This window comes from Macrobrachium nipponense, chromosome 7 (assembly GCF_015104395.2).
Source record: "Macrobrachium nipponense isolate FS-2020 chromosome 7, ASM1510439v2, whole genome shotgun sequence".
Classification (NCBI taxonomy): domain Eukaryota; kingdom Metazoa; phylum Arthropoda; class Malacostraca; order Decapoda; family Palaemonidae; genus Macrobrachium; species Macrobrachium nipponense.
In genome coordinates, this window is record NC_061109.1 from 56,710,838 (window position 1) to 56,726,997 (window position 16,160).

General features: G+C 34.7%; 1 protein-coding gene across 1 annotated transcript in view; it reads right to left on the reverse strand.

Moving 5' to 3' along the window:
* LOC135217518 (cell adhesion molecule 1-like) overlaps nucleotides 1–16,160 on the reverse strand; it is a 219,818-nt gene that overhangs the window by 1,730 nt on the left and 201,928 nt on the right. The window contains exons 7-9 of the mRNA XM_064253476.1: nucleotides 7,322–7,555; nucleotides 6,029–6,052; nucleotides 2,463–2,556 (exon numbers count right to left, since the gene is read on the reverse strand). Coding sequence (XP_064109546.1) covers nucleotides 2,468–2,556; nucleotides 6,029–6,052; nucleotides 7,322–7,555 — 347 coding nt within the window. The 3' untranslated portion in view covers nucleotides 2,463–2,467. The remainder of the gene's footprint in view (nucleotides 1–2,462; nucleotides 2,557–6,028; nucleotides 6,053–7,321; nucleotides 7,556–16,160) is intronic.

A 16,160-nucleotide genomic window follows, 5' to 3' on the forward strand; every position in this document is an offset into this window, starting at 1 on the left:
GGGTGAGAAGGGATTCCCTGAAACAGAGCTGGGTCTGCCCGTGAAACAAGGCTGGTAATGCCCGTAGACTTAGTTACTTTATGAGTTTTCATACATAATTTCTGTATACATATCTTTGCTAGTAAAATTAATAATAATAATAATGGAGAAAGAAATCCACAGTTATGCATGGGTGCATATACCTTTCAGAAAAAAATCTCAACAGAGAGCTTTCGGGAATCTGTTCAATCCCCCCTTTTCAATCGATTGAAAAAGGGAATCGAACAGATTCCCGAAAGCTCTCTGTTCAAACTTATTTTTTCAATATATCTAAACCCATACCTAAATGTGGATCTGTTTCAGACGACTCAAGCTACTATGAGAATTATTTAATGATAATAATAAATATTAAGACGCTCTCAAGAAGATAGGAAAACCAAGTTTTAATAAAATCAAAACCAAATATTCGGTCTCACCAGACTCAAGCGAATTGAATCAATTACTTGAGAGACTTAATCTGTACCCAGAGAAATAAAAGTGAGGAAAAGAAAATAAACAGAAGGAAAATAATGAAGCGTGAGGCTGAACTAATTCTCGGGTGATGGATCCCATCTCACTTTGGAAAGAAGAAGAAGAAGAAGAGGGAGAAGAGGAAGAGGAAGGAGTAGAGGAAGAAGAAAGAGGAGGAAGAAGAAAGAGGAGGAAGAAGAGGAAGAATTCTTTGCAAAAGAAATTCGGACACTCAATCAAGGAAGACATAAACGCAGCACCTGCTTCCCTAAATGGGTCAGTAGGAAATCTCCCTAAGGAAGGAAATAAGAGATCAAAAATTGCGAGAGGCTTTTGGGAGAGAAAGCCGAGAGAAGGAAGAATGAGAAAGAGTGTTGCTTCCTGCTTCCTCCTTCCTTCCTCCTTGTCTTCCTATTTCCCAACCCCCGCCCCCCTTCCCCCCCAAAAAAAATAAAATCCAAGAGAAGGAATACTGAGGATTCTTGCATCCTTACTCCTCTTTGCTTTCCTATGTAAAGATGAAAGTAAATAAATAGAAACCAGTGAGAAGTTTTTGGAGAAAAAAGCTAAGGCAAGGAAACCTGAGGGGTCTCGCTTCCTTCCTCCTTGTTCCTTCCTTCTATTCCTATTTCCTTCATCATATTAAAAAAAAAAAAAAAAAGAAAAAAAAAAAAAAAAAAAAAAAAAAAAAAAAAAGGCCAGAGGTTTGGTGAAGAATGAGTCAAGCCGGACAAACCTGAGGAGTCTTGCTTCCTTCTTCCTTCATTCTTCCTCTTTCCCTCTTTCTTATTTCCTCCCACCACTTAAAAATAAATAATAAATAGCCAAGAGAAGGAAACCTGAGGGGAGTTGCTTCCTCCCTCATTATTTTCCTCATTAAAGAGTGAAGAAAAAAAATAGGAATGAGCGAGAAGCTTTGAGGAGGAGAAAAAAGTAAAGACAAGGAAACCTGAGGAGTGTCGTTTCCACCCCTTCCTCCTCTCACCTCCTCCTCCTCCTCCTCCTCCTCCTCCTCCTCCTCCTCCTCCTCCTCCTCCTCCTCCCACTTCTTCCCTTCGTCTTTGAACCTAACTTTTCAGCCGTCCAGGCAAACACAATTTGAGGCAGGATAGAAGCTCCAGAACCTCATGATACCTTCCGACGCAGGTAATTTAATTCCTACAGTGCCACTAACGCACACGCGCGCGCGCGCGCACGGCTTCCTTTCATCCGAGGGGAGTCTCCGGTTGCATTTTGGCACTATTTGATGCTAGGTGTGGGTCTCTCTCTCTCTCTCTCTCTCTCTCTCTCTCTCTCTCTCTCTCTCTCTCTCTCAAATGGGCACACAAGAGCACATGCATGGTTATACATGATACATATCTGTACGAAGTTGAGTTTACATATATATACATATATATATATATATATATAAAAAATATATATATATATATATATATATATATATATATAGAAATATATATACTATATATACATATATATATATACGTATCAATATATACATATACGTATATATATATTATATATCTATATATATATATATATAGATACATATATATCATATATATATATATATATATATATAATATTAGACATATATATATATAATATATATATATTATATCTACAATTACGAATACACAAATCCATATATATATATATAGATATTATATATATATATATATATATATATATTCTTCTGTTAAAATACGATACGCCTCAAATATAAAAGTCCCATTAAAAACACTCGGGTTCAAAGCTAAGGACTATATTTCGTGGAATCACTTCCACCCTTATCAAGTAATGAATTCATTACTTGATAAAGATGGAAGTCAGTCCACCGAAATATAGTCCTTAGCTTTAAACCCGAGTGTTTTATGGGTTTTTATTGGATATATATTCTATAATAAAATGTCACTGTCACAGCTGTTTAAATTGCTGAGCACATGACAACAAGATCTACCACATTTACTTACCGGATTCAGTGTACATAGTAGCGATGAATGACTAGAGAAACACATAGATACACTAGACTGAGGCTTGTAGCGAAGACTCCCTTCGCCCCGGACACTGTTGAGAAAAGAAAATAAAGACATATAAATTACTTCACAGCCCTCAGAATAAAAAAACAATATATAAATATATCATTTCAATAACATATAATTGCCAGGTGTGTAATGGGCCGTCTAGTCAAGTCGTCCACCTGAGAATTTTTTTTTCGTCCAAAAGTTTCGTCACACTAAATTCACTTTGGAATTTTAGGTGGAGTCTCTCTCTCTCCCTCTCTCTCTCTCTCTCTCTCTATTCTCTCTCTCTCCTCTTCTCTCTCTTGCTAATTTGCATGCATTAAGAGCGACTAAACGTTGATGCTTAATTGATGGCGGACTTTGTAATATACGTTACGTGAAAATGAATGAATTGGACAGACATGTTTGCTTTGTGAATTATTTCAGCGGCTGTTCCACATCGCCGTTTGTTTTAGTTCCTTCGGAATTGAATGTTTAAATAATATACATATAATAATATATACATATATATATATATATATATATATATATATATATATATATATATATATATATAAAAGTCATACCACATTACGTGATTCAATAGACATACATCAAGCTACAAATGTCCTTTAATATCTAATTCACTCTACCTCGGAATTAATATATTTTCATACATGCTTGACCGAAGGGGAATTTTTATTAGGCGATAATAGAATTGTCGGCGCCCAGGCGCGAACCCAGGATACCATACAAATCCAGGAACGTCAGTGAAGCTTTTACCCTTCTATTATCGCCTAATAAAATTCCCCTCCGGTTAAGCATATATGAAAATATATTAATTCCGAGGTTGAGTGAATTAGATATTAAAGGACATTTGTAACTCGATATATATATATATATATATATATATATATATATATATATATATATATATATATCATATTATATATATATATATATATACATATGCATACACACACACACACACACACACACACACATATATATATATATATATATATATATATATATATATATATATATATATATATATATATAATGCGTACATACATAAGCCATACGTAATCTAGTGACGAAAAAGTAACTGAAATTCATTGTATTATCTCAGTTTCATCATCAATCACTGCTTGATGAGATGATTCAAGTTTTCTAAATGGAAATTTGTATACGTTCGGTTTAACCAAAATATTAAATATTAAAATTTCGCAAAGATTCAAATTCAGAAACTCAGGTAAATAATGAATTAACTCTGTCTGGTTCCTCCTTTTACGAATTAAAACAAAAATCCTTCCGAATCATTCAGCAACACGTTCTTCTGAATTTAAAGAAAACGGCAGAGGAAATTTCAAGTAATTTTGAACAAATAATAATACGTCAAGTCTTCATTTCGTCTCAGCAAACTCCATCAAATGTAAATACCTGCACTCTGATGGACATGAGTTATTATAATGGAAAATTAATCCACGTGTGAACCAAGGATGTTGTGACTCCAGTTTTAGTAACCATACATCAACCACTTAGTCGGGTATGAACCAAGGTACGGAACATGAATAGTTTCTTTATGAGCTTTGAAAGTAAAACATCAATAAGAAATACCAGCAAACTTAAGCAGTTTCACACACACAACAAAACACGAGAAATACAATGCCAGCAGCTATAGTATATGATGCTCATTTTGCAAGAAGAGATCTGAGATGCTACAGATGCCTTTTGGAGAAGGAAAGTTAGAGAAGCAGTGAAAGTTAAATACTACATTTAGAAAGTCAAACTAAGCACTATAATCACCAGCAGTCTTGAAGCTGGGGAACTGAAAACCTTAAACCTGTGTATTATATTATGTCATTTGGATAATAATACCAGTTATAAACGTCATCTATTATTGTTCATGAAACGGATTTCTTGTCAGCCAGTGTCTTTCTTTGGCTTTTCATCATAAAAACCAAGAAAACGAAAGTCAATGCGCATGCGTGAGCTCGCACGGGAGACCACAAAGTTAGTGAAGGGTACAAACAGATAATTTATAATTAAACTGCCTTCAGTCATCTATAGTTGTGGGTTTGAGCCTATCAGTTAGAGCCTATGGTACACGTCAAGTCTAGCAAACTCAAGCATATAAAGATATATACACACACATACACCTTAAAAGCAGTTATAACTCTATAATACGGAAGCTAGACGGAGCGTTCGTCCATTAAAAACAAAAGAAGAGAAAACATAATACATCACATGCGCATGGTTATTACTCAAATTTGCAAATAAAATGTGATCTGCAGCGTCTTCCAAATTGCTGTGAAGAAAAATAAATAGATAGGTCAATAATACCTTGAATATGATTTATTCGTGAACAAGTACTGTATTTATTGGGACATGTTTAAAATAACCACATTTATGTACAGTTTAAAAATGTGAGAATAATATTGTTAAAAATAGTGACATATTGTTAAAAGGTGTATATAATATATATACATACCATTATATAATATATATATATATATATATATATATATTTATATATAAATATATATATATATATGTATATATTTAAATATATATATGTATAATATACCAATATATATATATATATATATATATATATATATATATATACTATATATATATGTACTTAATATATAATATTAATAATTATATTATATAAATATATATATATATATAATATATATACATATATCTATATCGTAACTGAATGATCATCGATGCAGATGACGCAAACCTTCATGAGATTATTGACCAATCCGACAAGCCAAAAGCATTACGATTTTCGCGGCTTTGACGAAACCCATTTGCTGTGGACATAGGCACAAATTTCAAAGCAACTGGGACTGGCTACTACAGGCTTCCACTTCGTATTTGTCAGCAATGTCAGTAAATTAGGTGTGGGGAGAGGACCTTTTTTTCGTCTGGCATGCTATATAGAGTAGATATTGTTGCAATTCTTAAATATATATATATGTATTATATTTAATGCATACATATTTAATTTATGTGATATATATGCTTATATATATACACACATATATATATGCGATTTATTCATTACATAATATCCCCCTGGGTGTAAATTGGTCCCAAGGTGTGGTAAATTCGATGTTAAACTATGTATGTTGCCTGATATTTGCCTATATATATATATATATATATATATATATATATATATATGAGTGTGTGTGTGTGAGTATGTGTGTGCGTATGTGTGTGTGTGTACGTATAATGCATATATATACATATAGATTATATATATATATTGCATATATTTAAGAATTTACAACAAAATCTACTCTACATAGTATGCCATAAGAAAATAGGTCTTCTTTTAACACCGTCTAAATGCAAAACAGTGAAAAGAAGACGAATCAGAGAAAACCGTCTCAGAAAGAACAAAGCTCTACGAGAACAGATAGATAAGCAGAAAACAAGCCACTCAGAGGAAAGAATTAAGCAAATTTTTGTCACTCTGGTGAGGTTAGTGTCACCCCAAGGATCCAACACCTTACCTGAAGACTCAATGGCAGGAACACCTGTTTGGTAAAGAGAAAAAAAGGCAGAAACGTGCTATTAGTGAGTTAGTTAATCCAGTTAGGGTACTTTTCAAAAATTTGATAAAATGAAAACACCATCAGATGTGAGGTAAGGTTGTTTTTTAACAAATCACCAGTGGATAGTATCAAGACGCGGGTTTGCGAGTTGGGTTTTTTTTCGTGGTGGACAAAAGGAAATTGTATTTAAATTTTTATGGTCTCAGGACGTTTTCTATTACATATATGTATGTATGTATATATATAATATATATATATATATATATATATATATATATATATATATATATATACATCCACATCTTGTAAACATATATGGGATATATGATTGTTTTTTAGTAATTATTTTTTGTTAGCATATACATATACGCATACATTGGAAAATACGATATGATTTCGTACAATTACTATTTGTGAGCAAGTTTAACTCAAAATATTTGAGAAGCTGAAACAAATATCATCTTCCTTTTTGTCCACCACACGCATGTTATCTGAAAGAAAAAATGGGAAGAATTGCCTCTAAATTCATGGGTTACATCACTCACAAACGAAAATAAATAAATAAATATAAACCGCTTATGCTTTATTCATTGCATAAGTAAAAAGCTTTCTATGATCTGAAGACATCAACACCACCAGAAGATTTGGCTGGAAAAGGTGTCGACGAAAACTTCCGGGACATTCAGTTATTGTTCCCCTGAATCATTAGTAAAGCAAATCACACGACAGAAGAAATAAGCCATTGTATCAGTCGCATTGTCGTAGAGAATGAACTGTCTCACGCGGTCATGTTAGTTGCAGCTGCTAGTCGCAACCATTTCTAAAAGTCTAAAGAAAACACACAAAACGTCCCTTCTCATGCAAGTTCTTTTAATCAAAGCTCCTCGAGAAAGCACAAACACACACAAACGTCACACTTCACTGCAACATATGACGAAAGTAGAAGGCTGTTTGTTAAGACACGTAGACGAAAGGTTACATAGCAAGGAATAAAACTTTTCAGAACATTAACAAGCCATGTAATCACGATTTAGTCCATGCATCAGAAGCTGACTCCATTCCAGTCAGTTGGAGAAAAGGGTGTTAGTACTGCAGAAACCACCAAATTTAAAAAAAAAAATGTTCCTTTTATGTGATTTTTTTTTTTTTTTTTTTTTTTTTGGCGGGGGTAGAAGTCGCCTTTTGTGGGATGTCTGTCCGTTTTCTATGCGGCGGCTCTAAAGAGGTTGCCAACAGTGGCAAACTTCTTACCGCTCTCTGCTACGTGAGGTTTGGCCTCCTTATTCAGCCCGTTCGTGTTGTGATTATCATGATCACTTATTTCTTCATCATCATCATCATCATCTTCCTCTTCATAATCTCCCACGGAGGAAGGCATAGCCGTATTGGTTGTAGACGGAGTTGTAGGGGCGGTTGTGGTGGTGCTTGTAGTGGTAGTGGTGGTTGTAGTAGTGGTTGTTGTTGTTGTTGTTGTTGTAGGAGGTCCTGAAATAACACCTGGTTCATCTACCACACGAAAACAACAATTTTTTCTTTCTCTTGGCTGGTTAAAAAGGAACTGTTTATGTTTTCCTGTTTATTGAATTGGCTTCAAAATCAAGGTTCTACGTTTACGAGAATATTTACATACTAAAGTACAAATAAAGGCATTCCAGATATATGTATATTTTTTTTACGATGGCAAATTGATGCAAACGGTCAAACAATACGTGAACATCGAAACTACCTACAGGAAATAACAAAAGTACAGAGAAATGCGTAATAACAATACATTGTGAAACATGCATCTAAAACTCCTTGGATATAGTATATATTCTATATATATATATACTATATATATATATATAATATATATATATATATCATATAATATATATATATATATATATATATATATATATATATATGAGGTAAAATCCACAATTACATTATGATGAAGTCCACAGCAAATTGGACTAAAGCTACAATATATATATATATATATATATATATATATATATATATATATGTGTGTGTGTGTATATATATATATATATATATATATATATATATATATATATATATATATATATATATATTGATTCTATATACTATGTTTTGTAACATGCATTTCATTGTGCATTTTACCTCACATTTACTAGAAGTGCGACACAGTACTTTTATGTTCACATATGCATATATATATATATAGTATATATATATATATATATGATATATATATAATATATATAATATATTGTATATATATATATGTGTGTGTGTGTGGTGTGTGTGTGTGTGTGTGTGTTTCTGACAACCCAGGCTTCTTTTTGTATCCAAGAGAGAGAGGGTCACAGTCCACACAGCCCAACAAAAGCAGAAAATAAAATAAATTTCATCAAAGGTTAAACTACAACTCTGACGGAAACTGATGAATAGGACTCATGATGAAAGAAGAATTTCGGAAATCGAATCCCTCACACGCCGGAACTGACAAAGGGAACCGTTTGAAAAACGAAAGTAAAATACGAAGAAAGTTAAACAGGACTTTCTCTCAAAAGGTAACTTATCCGGCCTTCCTCAACTCTACAAACAAGTTCAAAAGATTTGATTTTTCATTTATTTTTTACTGATCTGATTTCAGTTTCCAGATGTATGGATATAATTGTTTTATCTTTATTATTTATTATTATTTTATTATTATTATTATTATTATTTTTTTATTTTTAAATTTTTATTTTTTTTTTTTTTGCTCTATCACAGTCCTCCAATTCGACTGGGTGGTATTTATAGTGTGGGGTTCCGGGTTGCTCTGCCTCCTTGCATCCTGCCTCCTTAGGAGTCCATCACTTTTCTTACTATGTGTGCCGTTTCTAGGATCACACTCTTCTGCATGAGTCCTGGAGCTACTTCAGCCTCTAGTTTTTCTAGATTCCTTTTCAGGGATCTTGGGATCGTGCCTAGTGCTCCTATGATTATGGGTACGATTTCCACTGGCATATCCCATATCCTTCTATTTCTATTTTCAGATCTTGATACTTATCCTTTTTTCCATCTCTTTCTCTTCAACTCTGGTGTCCCATGGTATTGCGACATCAATGAGTGATACTTTCTCTTGACTTTGTCAATCAACGTCACGGTCTCTGGTCTGTTTGCATGTATCACCCTATCCGTTCTGATACCATAGTCCCAGAGGATCTTTGCCTGATCGTTTTCTATCACTCCTTCAGGTTGGTGCTCGTACCACTTAATTACTTGCAAGGTAGCTGATGTTTCTTGCACAGGCTCCAGTGGAGGGCTTTTGCCACTGAATCATGCCTCTTTTTGTACTGGTTCTGTGCAAGTGCCGGACATTCACTTGCTATCTGGTTTATGGTTTCATTTTTCGTATTGCACTTCCTACATAGGGGGAGAGATGTTATTTCCGTCTATTGTACTTTGAACATATCTGGTTCTTAGGGCCTGATCTTGTGCCGCTGTTATCATTCCTTCAGTTTCCTTCTTTAGCTCTCCCCTCTGTAGCCATTGCCAATTGTCATCGCTGGCTAGTTCTTTAGTCTGTCTCATGTATTGTCCGTGCATTGGTTTGTTGTGCCAGTCCTCTGTTCTGTCTGTCTTTTTCCTGTCTCTGTATATTTCTGGGTCTTCGTCTACTTTTATTAGTCCTTCTTCCCATGCACTCTTTAGCCACTCGTCTTCACTGGTTTTCAGATATTGCCCCAGTGCTCTGTTTTCGATGTTGACGCAGTCCTCTATACTTAGTAGTCCTCTCCCTCCTTCCTTTCGTGTTATGTATAGTCTGTCGTATTTGCTCTTGGGTGTAGTGCTTTGTGTATTGTCATTTGTTTCCTGGTTTTCTGATCTATGCTGCGGAGTTCTGCCTTCGTCCATTCCACTATTCCTGCGCTGTATCTGATTACTGGCTCTGCCCATGTGTTTATGGCTTTTATCATATTTCCGGCGTTGAGTTTTGACTTGAGTATCGCCTTGAGTCTCTGCATATATTCTTTCCTGATCGTGTCCTTCATCTCTTGGTGTTTTATATCTCCTCCTTCCATTATTCCCAGGTATTTATATCCTGTCTCATCTATGTGTTTGATGTTGGTCCATCTGGTAGCTTATCCCTTCAGTTCTTGTTACTTTGCCTTTTTGTATGTTGACTAAGGCGCATTTTTCTATTCCAAACTCCATCCTGATGTCCCCAGATACAATCCTTACAGTCTGGATTAGGGTATCTATTTCCTTGATGCTCTTACCATACAGCTTGATGTCGTCCATGAACATCAGATGGTTGATTTTGTTGCCTCTTTTCTTGAGTTGGTACCCGGCATCCATCTTCTGTAGTACTTTTGTCATGGGAATCATGGCTACTACGAAGAGTAGTGGGGACAGTGAGTCGCCCTGGAAGATCCCTCTCCTGATATTTAACCTCTGCCTAGTCTTATCCAGAGCTTTGTAAGTTAATTATTATTATATTATTAGTTATTATTATTATATTATATTAATAATATTAATTATTATTAATTAAAAAAATTTATTTATCCAATAATAATAATAATAATAAAATAATAATAATAATAATAATAATGTTATTTTAGTTTTGTTCATGGATAAATAGATTTCCAATAATAATAATAAAATAATGATAATAATAACAACTATTATTATTATTAATATTATCCACAACATCGCCGAATCAAACGTCCCAATTGGATTCAGTCAAAGGAGGAACGCCGTGTGCTTGCTTTGTGGGAACTGGGGAGGGGGGGCCGGGGGAGATCTGGTCTTTTGGGGATATGTTGGGTGGCTGTGGGGGAGGTTTGGTTAAGACCAACTAGCCATTACCCAGAAGTCTGTTTAATCACCTTAGCTGTAACGCAAACTCGGGAAATCTCATTGTGGTCGGTCAAAAGAGATTATAGGCTATTATTCCCCTCAGTAGGCCTAAAAGAGGCTTTACCCATTCGAAGTTTACCAGCTGGAAAAAATGACTCGGGCTGTTGGGTAAACCAGAGAGAGAGAGAGAGAGAGAGAGGTACCAAATTTTCTCTTTTGATAAACTTTTGCTCTCGTATGTGAGAAAATATCTATTAATTTGCTAAACATTATTCCCATCGAAACAGATATTTATATAATTAGAGAGAGAGAGAGAGAGAGATGAGAGGGAGCAGAGAGAGAGAGAGAGAGGCCCGAGAGAGAGAGAAATGCATGAGTCGACTGAAAGTATTGGATATGTTTTGGTTTCACAAAGGATATCCGTGGAGTGACATCTTTTTGATAAATTGCCCGTACATTCTCTTCAAAAAATACATTTGTTTGGTGTTTTGGTATTTATTTAATTTTGCTATTTCGTTTATTTCTTATTATTTTGACGTAGTTTTTGTCACTTACTTTCATTGCTTGGATAGGCCAAAAGAAGTGGACTTATATATAAAAGAAAAAAACTAAAAACTTTTCAGTATAACAATTATATATATATATATATATATGATATATGTATATATATATATATATATACTATATATATATATATATATATATATATATATATATATATACATACACACACACACACAGACACACACACAGCCACACACACACATGTATATATATATATATATATATATATATATATATATATATATATATATATATATATATATATATGTGTGTGTGTGTGTGTGTGTGTGTGTGTGTGTATGTATAATATATCATATATGAGTCATATCACATTACCGTGATTCATATACGTACATTGAGCTACAAATGTCCTTTAATATCTAATTCGCTCTACCCCGGAATTAATATATTTTCATATTTGTTAACCGAAAGGGATTTTTTATTCTTTAAACTTCACTGTGCGTCCTAAATTTGTTGGGTTCGATGGTTCGCGTCCGTGAGTCGGCAAATTTCTTATCGACTAAAAAAAAATTCCCCTTCGGTTAACATATTTGTAAATATATTAATTCCGAGGTAGAGCGAATTAGATATTAAAGGACATTTGTAGCTCGATGTATATATATCATTATAAATACACATATAGTACACACACACACACACACATATATATATATATTATAATAATAATATTTATATATAATATCTTATATTATATATTTTTTATATATATAATATATATATATATATGTATATGCATATATAGACATATATTAGCTTTCCGCTTTTGGGGCTAATAATTCTTTTGTTTTTCTTTTATCATTTAATTATCTTTATTCAATTTAGTTATAACTTTTGCTTATTTATGAACGACCCCAGAGTAAGAAGCAACTTCATGAATACCTGTAGGTACATGAACCCAAAAATAGTAAAATACACAAAAAAAAAAACGCCCTGCACTTCTTAAGGGAGATCAGATTATTTCTGACTTGTCAGCCATTATTATGCAATAATGGAAGTTTTGAATGTAACGTAAGTTAAATATACATACTACACATGCCTCGTTAGCATTTGAGGATATGGTGAGGTAATCGACAGACCAAATAATGGCTCGAAATGTTTGAAATTTACATTTAAAAAAAAAAAAAAAAAAAAAAAAAAAAAAAAAACATTATATATATATATAGATATATATATATATATATATATATATATATATATATATATATATATATATATATATATATATATATATACATACATACATATATTTGTAAGCCACAAGGAATCTCCCGTCAGTGAATACTCTATATTGAAACTTATTGCCTGACCAACTGCTCTCCCAAACGTGGACGAATCAGAGACTCTCTCTCTCTCTCTCTCTCTCTCTCTCTCTCTCTCTCTCTGCCCCTAGTGGAATCCATCTTCATTTCAATAGATGTTCATTCTCAATAATAACTCTGTACGAGGCATTTCGAAAAGCATAGTCACTGAAGTCTGCGTTTTCATTTGCTTTCGTGAGTGATCAGTGAGAGAGAGAGAGAGAGAGAGAGAGAGAGAGAGAGAGAGAGAGAGAGAGAGAGAGGAAAATATTTTTTGTATGAGAGACAGAAAATTGATGAAATTTTAATTTCGTACGTGAGAACAAATCTATACATTTTATCTACATTCAACATTATTCACACACTACCAGAGATCTGTTATAAATATAAAGAGAGAGAGAGAGAGCAAACTATCTTCTGTATGAGAGAGAGAAAATTGATAAACTTTTGCTCTCGTATCTCTCGTATGTGAGGAAAACTATTTTTCTATTAAACATTAGTCATAGAGGGGTATGGGGAGAGAGAGAGAGAGAGAGAGCTGGCAAACTAAAAGAGACAAGTGAAACTATACTTGACAAACAGACAGACAAGCATACAGACAATGTGTTTTCAGTGCGAATGGAACCTTCTTTCATTTCATCTTTCCCTTTCGCCTTAGGACGTGGAAGTTTAGAGAGAGAGAGAGAGAGAGAGAGAGAGAGAGAGAGAGAAGGGCTCTTCATTCACTCTATTTATCCCCATACGCGATATTCTCATCTCTCTCTCGACACAAGGTCAACAATGGCCTCTTGTTTGATCAACGGTGAAGGGAGGGAGCGAATCTCAAATAGGTCAAGTGCCTCCGGCCAGATTCTCTCCGGGGACCAAAAAAAGTGTCACACAACAGTTATAAAAAATTGAGGAAGAAGAAGAAGAAGTAGGAGAACAAGTAACAGAAGAATGGAAATGAAGGAGAAGCCCGATGGGCACGGTTTGCATTTGTTTCACGGAGAGAGAGAGAGAGAGAGAGAGAGAGAGAGAGAGAGCTGAGTGGTTGGGGGGGAGGCGATTTCAATTGGTAACGTAACGTGAGGATGACGTAGTTGATGTTCCAATTTTAATCTCTTCGATGGATATCTGAATCCTCGTAAGAAAATTATAAATATTCCACTAAAATTATAAAAATCACAAGAGGATGCTGCTGCTCTTATGAACCTTCATACCTAAATGAGAAATTGAAATGAAAATCTTAATAGTCTGAGGTGCTCAGACCTAAGCGCAGACATATTCCTGTTTCAGAATTCCGTCTATATTATTCAAGTGAAAGTGGCATAGACTCTACATAGTACAACAAGCGAAGTCTAATTGAATCTTGGAATTAGTTCTATAAAGCAGCTTGGGAGCTGGTACACAGTCCCAATCAGTCCTATGTTTACCGAGACACACAGACACGCTGTTGGGATTAATCTTCAGGATTAGCCTAAGCTTAGCAGTGGGTACAATAATGTATTTGCCGGTTTCCAAACCAAAGCACTAAAGTCCTCTCCCAGAAGTCACAGAGCAGACTTGTTTTCACTGTAGCTTAAACGTTTCCTTCCCCCCGACCACTTGGCCCCCGTCCCAACAAAAAAAAGTTTATCTTATTAGATTTATTCTCTCGTGACGAGGAAAGGGGGGAGTATAAACGTTTCAGAACGTTTATCCAATCAGCAGAATTTCGGGAGGATAAGCATCGAACGTGGAATAGGGGAAACAAACTTTTCAAAACATTTATCCAAACAGGAGAATTTCGGGAGGAAAATACCCAACCAGAAAAGGGTGGATATAAACGTTTCGGAACGTTTATTCATCAGGAGAATTTCGAGAGGATAAACATTATCCGAGGAAAGGTGTAATATAAACGTTTCAGACGTATATCCAATCAGGAGAATTTTGGGAAGATAAACATCGAATGGGGGAAAGAGTGGATATAAACATTTCAAACCATTTACCCAATCAGGGGGATTTCGTGAGGATAAGCATCGAGCGAGGAAAGGGGCAATACAAACGCTTCAAAACGTTTATCCAATCATGAGAATTTTTGATGATACGAACCAATCGGGAAAGGTGGAATATAAACGCTTCAAAACGTTTATCCAGTCAGGAGAATTTTGGGAAGATAAACATCGAATGGGGAAATTGTGGATGCAAACGTTTCAGAACATTTATGCAATTAAGAGAATTTTGGGATCAGAAGCATCGAATGGGAAAAATGTGAATATAAACGTTTCAAAACATTTTATCCAATCAGGAGGGTTGGGGGGGGGGGGGGGGGGGGGGGCGGGGGGGGGGGGGGGGGGGCGGAATATAAACATTTCAAAACGTTTATCCAATCAGGAGAATGTCTGGAGGATAAGGTGGATGGATTGGTACTTTCCGATTGGCAGATGCCGGAACAGGGAGACAAATCACCGAGTTTTGAGCAGCAGCGTTTTGTGTTTGTCGGCGAATGTATTTATTTGCTCTTGGGTGAGGAGAGATGCTTTGTTTATTATTTTTTTTTTTTTTTTGGGGGTATTTTTTGCTTCTTGTGGTAGTTTTCGTTTTTTTGTGGTATTTTGTTTGTTTCGTCTTTGTGTTTGCCATTTTCTGCCTCTTCTGTTTACTATCATTATAATTGCAATTTTCTTTTTCGTTGTTGTTGCAAATACAATACTTCTCTTTTAGTATCATTTATAGTTACAAATATTAATGCAAATAGGTTATATGCTAAAAGATATTCCGCTATATGCATAAGCAAACGATTAGAGAGGAACAAAGTTAATTTCAAGATGATAAAATAAAACATACACACACACACACACATAAAACAAAGAAAAATACACCCAAAACGACTTCATTATAGACACAAAACCTTTCAAAATTTTAAGATCTTCCCTTTTTAAAATCTTCTCTTTTTAAGTTTTAAGCTCTTCCCTTTTCAAGATATTCGCTTTTTAAGATCTTCCTTTTTAAGATCTTTGCTTTTGAAACTCTTCCCTTTTCATAATGTTTCCCTTTTCAAAATATTCCTTTTTTAAGCTCTTCCCTTGTTTAAGAACTTCTCTCTTTAGGATATTCCATTTCTTAAATCTTCTCTCTTTAAGGTTTTACCTTTTCAAAATCTTCCCTTTTTAAGAATTTGCCATTTTTAAAATCTTCCCTTTTTAAGATCTTCCCTTTGTAGACTAGAGGCCGGTGGTTTTATTGAGGAAGATCTGAACCCCTCCTGAGGCACATCTCCCAAGGCCCAAAATCTTCCCGTCAGAGGAGGAAGAAGAGAGAGACAGGGGTTTGGGGTTGGGGGCGGTGCGGGGGGGGGGGGGGGGGGGATGGGGGCGGGTGGCTAATGGTTTTTGTTTACAGGGGAAATCTCGACCAGTGACAAACGACTC